This window comes from Xenia sp. Carnegie-2017, unplaced genomic scaffold (genome assembly GCF_021976095.1).
Source record: "Xenia sp. Carnegie-2017 unplaced genomic scaffold, XeniaSp_v1 HiC_scaffold_16, whole genome shotgun sequence".
NCBI lineage: Eukaryota > Metazoa > Cnidaria > Anthozoa > Malacalcyonacea > Xeniidae > Xenia > Xenia sp. Carnegie-2017.
This window is the reverse complement of record NW_025813469.1, coordinates 2,864,577-2,870,801: the sequence shown is the minus strand read 5'-3', so window position 1 is coordinate 2,870,801 and position 6,225 is coordinate 2,864,577. Positions and strand designations below refer to the sequence as shown.

General features: G+C 30.9%; 2 protein-coding genes across 3 annotated transcripts in view; one reads left to right on the top strand and one right to left on the bottom strand.

Moving 5' to 3' along the window:
- Window positions 1-6,225, top strand: part of LOC124437554 (sulfite oxidase-like) — a 40,674-nt gene that overhangs the window by 4,701 nt on the left and 29,748 nt on the right. The gene's annotated exons all lie outside the window — the stretch shown is intronic.
- LOC124437558 (uncharacterized protein PFB0765w-like) lies at window positions 2,374-5,925 on the bottom strand. 2 transcript variants are annotated; one of them, XM_046987525.1, is made up of 3 exons: window positions 5,804-5,925; window positions 4,274-4,338; window positions 2,374-3,882 (listed from the first exon to the last, which is right to left on the bottom strand). In XM_046987525.1, exon 3 carries the CDS (start codon window positions 3,866-3,868, stop codon window positions 2,786-2,788), a length of 1,083 nt encoding a protein of 360 aa, XP_046843481.1. In that variant the 5' UTR covers window positions 3,869-3,882; window positions 4,274-4,338; window positions 5,804-5,925; the 3' UTR covers window positions 2,374-2,785. The 2 variants fall into 2 exon arrangements, with proteins under 2 accessions (XP_046843481.1, XP_046843482.1); XM_046987526.1 differs by lacking the exon at window positions 4,274-4,338.

Here is a 6,225-nt window from a genome sequence, read left to right as displayed (position 1 = left end):
AGAGAAATGAAAATAACAAAATTAGGATACCTTGTCGAGCCCCTACAATGCCATTTACACTGAAATCAATAAATATGATTGGACAAAACTGCGATTGAAATATTAGATGGCAACTTATAAAATCCATTGCAATGCATAATATTTGAAGCCCTTATTTTTTTCTGTTTTAAATGCGAAAATCTAAACACATCAAACGAAATTGCATGCATGAAACTTAAAACTTATATTTTATATTTTTTATAGTTTAATTTTGATTCCTTCTTTGAGCCGAATATTATGGTAATAAAAACAATGAATTACATTCATGTAAAAAAGTTTGAATGAGTGTTTGGATCTGAACAATTAGAATAAACACAGCTGCACGTTCATATATTTTGAATTCCTAAGTTAAAAAGCTTTCCTGCGTATATCAAAGACAGTGAAACATAATATTAATTTTAAATCGCAAGGATTAATTAACAAATGAAATGATGCATTAAAGATCATATAAATAGCTATACACTTTAGTTAAAAGTGAGAAGAAATGTTGCTTCTTTTATTAAATATTCAAGATCATGTTTACAGTAAACTTTATCATAACGCAATATGTAAAGAGAGAACACACATTAAACGTAGTTTATTTCTATTCAAACTTTTTATCCCAACCTTATTGGTTTTATTTACACAAAGATCACTTAAATGTGCTTATTTCAAATATCTATAATTGACTTAGCTCTAATATTGCCAAATCTATTTTGAAATTCTTTCATATAAATCTAGCAGTTTAAAGACGGTGCTTTTATGAAGTAACAGAAAGACTACGTTCTGATTTAGTTCTTTTGAACCATCGTAAAAAAACGAAATTTGCTACTATATATTCACAGTGTCATCTTTGATGTGTTAGTTGGTTGTTTTTTCGGTATCACCATTTGAAATGGACGGCATATTTGATAATTAAAATACCTCAAAGTCACCACTTGAACTTTTTAATTTAAAACGCAGTAGGTGACTCCCATAGTGTCAAAATGAACAGCGACACTATACAAATTCGAACTATTCAAATTCAATATGTTGCTAGGTAAGTTCAAAGATTAAAAGCTTTTTCAAAATAATATTTAACAAAGTTTTTCGGCATAAAGTGATGAAATTAACATGGATGTGTTGATAATGTTCCGAAATTTGCATCTTGTATACACATACCATCGGTATTGACTTTACAAAAGATTAAAAGATTACTTGTAATATACGTTGGTTAACATTTGAAACAAATATTACATTGATATAACTGTCTGTGTTTACAGGTACCCCCCTAATCAGATTGGACGATTTGTCAAGTGTAATATTTCATTTCAATTAAAATCACCAATTACAGAAATTTTTCATACTTTTCGCAATAAAGTTTTGTCTCGTCATGTGAGATGCACGTACGTGAGGCACGCATGATAGTGTACTTCAATTTTTATATTTTTATGCACTGAATTTACAAACAAATATTTTACATTTAAAAGTGTTCATCATGACTCCAGAGTAAAATAATTACGCATTGCAACATCTTGATGATTGGTTTGACCAATTTTATTATTGTCTATACGAGAGCACAATTCTCCCAGTGTGTTGAATGGGTGTTCAATAAATTTCCTTAGCTATTTATAAGTTCTATTTTTTAATCAGTAAACACGATATTTCAATGAACAGTTGTAGCTAAAATCGAGTTCAAACGTCATTTCCAAATTTTCTTCATCAAGGGACTTTTTATCCTACAACTAAAAGCTATATGGTTTACAAATCGTAGGTTAAGATCTTGTGCCACTGCAAACTGTAAAAGACCTGAATTGTCTTTATTCAAAAATTACAAAAGAAAAAAAATGGGCGCACTTGGTTGAAATTTGCAGAATAAAGAAAAGCTTATAATATTTCTCAGATAAAATAGGCCCTCATACTGCTGGAGAGACTCGCTCTATATAATCACTCCATATGTAATCACCTATGTAATTGCTAAAAACGTAACTCTAGCATTGGAGATAACTCGCCTTACTGGGAATGCTCGGTCCATGTAATTAGGTTCTTAGCTTTTATTTTATTAAATTGCTAAAGAGGCTCTATGTTGAGTTGTCAATGATTCTAATAAAGTTAGTAATGAATTCGATCGTGTCACTCATACAGATTTTTAATGGTACACTCATAAATTGCATGCACACTACTCTTAAAAATATTTCGTAGAGTCATTCTTGTATTCGGAAAATGCTTCAATTTGATTGGCTACTCTACCCGCTATCTATTAGAAAGCATAGTTAGCGAGTGGCGAAAGAATTGGGTTTCACCGTTTTGGGTTTCACCACTATTATTATTATTATTGAAAAACATATGTAAACGGTAGGGCTTGTAGGCACCTGCTTTTTAAATGACCTTATAATTTCCACATATATAAATTTTATTACATTAGAGGTCATTAATAAATTGTGCTATTAATTGGCTATTATGAATGCATACAGGTTTAATGTAATTCATACTATGAGAAAAAAAATTATTAATGATGCAATACAAACATTACATATTCAAGCCATACTTGCAGGAGTGAGTTTTACACTAAAATGTTTTAAATAATTTTTGCTGGACGTAAGTGCGTAAGCTTATGTAGGGTTATTATAATCATCGATTAAAAGGACATATAAATGATAAAATCTGCAATCACTCCCAAGTTATCATCAACGAGTCCAATAAATAATTTTCATGCAAAATTCATAAAACAACATGCCAAAATTTTATTGTCGACTTGAAGTTGTTAAATCAAAAACTATCCGAATGATCATTCATCTTTGATAGCAAGGACTTGAGTCCATTCGATACTAGGAATAGCGTTAGATAAAAATTTGCTAAAGAACTTTGCGTAAATTTTTTCCAGATACTTTTTTACCCAATCCTGAACACAATTTTCGTCAATATCAGTCTTGGGAATCGCATCTAGCGAGCTCCGAATGTTAGGCATAGAGGTAAAGCACACTTGAATTTGATATTTGATGTCTTTGCTTATCTTTTTCGTAGCCTCAAAATGTTTTTTCTTTTTTCTTTCATTAGTATTTTCAGGATCAGGAACATTCACTTTGCTCTCTACGCTCACTATACTGTTTTCGCTCACGTTGCTCACTTTGCTCGCTTTCCAGCAGTTTTCTATATCTTTGTGAATGTTAGAAAAGAAAGTAGCTATTCCGTTAATACTGGTGATGAAATTGCTCAATGCATTTAACATATCATTCATCTCGGTTGAAAAGTGTTCTTGCAACCATTTCTCTCTTTCATCTTTCAATAAAGCTGCTTCATTTAACCATTTTCTTTCCATATATCTATTGTACATTTTAGTAAATGGATTGCTACTGTCAGTTGCTTTCTGTTCACATAATTGCGCTTTCTTTTCGAGGTCTTCTATACTTTTTTGGAATTTGTGTTCGGACTTCATTATTTTGAGAAGATTTTCTATCCGCACCTTATTATCTTTTGCTACTGACGTTAACTTCTCAGCTAGCAATCCAACTAATCGTGCATTTTTTGCGTTTTCCTCAACATCGTTAAGAATACCTTCTATTTCCTTTTTCCATTCTTCGTACGTATCATCGTACTCTTCAAAGAAATTCTCGATATACGTTAACATTTTTTCCGTTAACGGTAGGAGAACTTTTAAAAAAATAAATGCATCATTTCTTACTTGTTTTTGGATTTCCTTAAAGTCGTCAACATACTTGTCTTTAACTGAGCTGGCTAATTCCATGTAGTAAATAGAGTGAAGACATTCAGCAAAATTCTCCACTTTCGGAATATTTTTAAGATGGTTTAGGAGACGTATGTGCAGATTTTCAATTTCCTTCTGTTCATCTTTGTCTTTTGCCGTTGCCATTGTCTTTGAGTTACCTATTGTGAATAAAAATTTGATGATGTCATTATTATGGTCGATAAATTGAGCGTATCACACACCTCCTTTAACAGTTTTTAGTTCCCAATCTGTGAGCTGATTAGAGTAAGGAAGATAAAAATGCTGTAAGATAATTCTGGGGTGTAGCACCGCCTCTCAATAATTTCCAAATTTGAAAAGGTCATCAAAAATGTAAAAGATTTGGTTTCTGCACTAAGATTTGTTAAATAATTTTGTTGTGTCACTAAACGAAGTAAACAATATATTGTAATTGTCTCTGATAGTTGATTTTCACAATTGATAAAAAGTCATTTTTAGCTTATGTCAGTATTTTCAATGATATTGTGATACAGGTGATAAATTAAAATTTCAAGAAGCTGGTTGAGTTACCTGAATCAGTTCAAGAGTTTTGTAAATTCTTGATTGTGTTCGGAACAGTTGTGCTGAGCTTCTCTCTTTTTTTAGGAATAATGTAGAAATGAAAATAAGGAAATAAATAAAGCTTGTCGAACTCCGGCAAAGTTGTTATGATTAAAATGTACTTACGCGATTGGACAAAAAAATGAGTGAAGTATTTTATTGGATGAACCACATGCCCCCCTTAATTGCTAACAACATTTCAATATGAATATTGAATGCATGATTTCAGCTACACAACATACCGATGAATGTTTATAAAAGTTATCTAGTTTTCTCTCAATTGATTATTTTCAAATTCTTGTCAAGTAACTCTAACTCGCACATTTTAGTAGAAAAAATGCACATGCATTTTGTGCAGCTAAAAAATGACTGTGTGTAGGCTTACAGTTAATGTCTATCAGTTTTCAAAACTGGAATCTATTGCAATAAACAAGATTTGTAGATTTTCTTTGATTTTCTCTTAAGAAAAAATCCAAAAATGGCAAATGTGATTGATTGCATGAAAATTGATACTTCAATAGAAATTTTGCCGCCGTGAGTTAATTGATAGTTTTGTCAAAACAACGAATTCCACACACTTGAAATTCCTGTTATATTTATAACTACTGATAATTTTTTAAGATTATGCGTCGCCGCAAAAGACAGCCTTCTTAATAGTTCGTGTTTTCCTATTCAAAGACCGAGCTTGGAACAACAAGCGAGACTGCAAATGATTTTGATTTACATGTTGATGACCCTCTTTTAATGAATAATGATCGTATTCCTTACACATCATGCTACTGCTTGAAGTCGAAGAAGAGGATCAAATGACTTCAAAAGTTGAACACATAATATAAAAAGTGTAAAGCAATGTTGTAGAAGAAAGTACAAATGCTGGAGGAGGAGAATAAGAGGTTCATTGCACTAAATCAACTAAATACAATCTTTTAGGACTGACTGAAGCTGATACTAGCTAGTCCGCTACTTTAACTTGACATGCCGAAATCGACACAAACACCCCCCCCCCCAAAAAAAAAACGCGTACTATTCTTAGGAGTACAGCTTATGTGCCACCTCTAGTATTAGAAATATATATAGCGAATAATACTATAATGAAAACTGTATATGTATGCAACTCTTAATGTGTGCAAGGTTGTCTGTTCCAAGTAGATCAAAACAGCTATGAAAAGAGGACTAATTTCAACTTAAAGAACTAATCACCAAATAAAACGCAATAAAATACCATGTAAACAAATAATTACTTAGAAACAAGATTCATTTTTTCTCTTGTTTTTTAATTACTAATAAATGAAGTTCTATTTCTTCAATTTAATTATGCCAAGATAAAAACGAATGTGTATGTCAAACGTATATAGGTTTATTTTTAAGACTCTTATCTCTGACTCTATTATTGCTTTAAGTAATGCAATAAGATAATGACAAAATTGTTCAATACAAAGAAATAGTTTTGAATATATGTATTCACATATTTAAAACGAGATTTTCAATCTGAGTAATTACCTCAAAGAATTGCAATCTTCCCTTATCTTTTCTCTTCGTTAATTGGTTATTTTAAAAATGTTGGTTGATACATTTGTTGTCAAATATGATCAGTAGATGAACCTATAAACTCCGTTTTTTAAAGTTGCATACAATGTTTACATTAGTTAAATTACTAAAATTTCCCAAAGTCATCATTCGAACAATTTAATTATAAAACACAGTGGGTGAATACTGCCGTTGTGTTCACATATACAGTGATACTATACAAATGCAAATTATTGCAATTCAATGCACTGCAAGACAAATTTAATGGATAAAAGCTATTTTAGAGCATCGGATGTAATTAAATTTTTCAGTATACAATAATAAAAACATGAAAAGATTGGAATTCAAATTTTTTTCAGATATTTTCTCAATATTCAATCTTATGTAGTGGATTA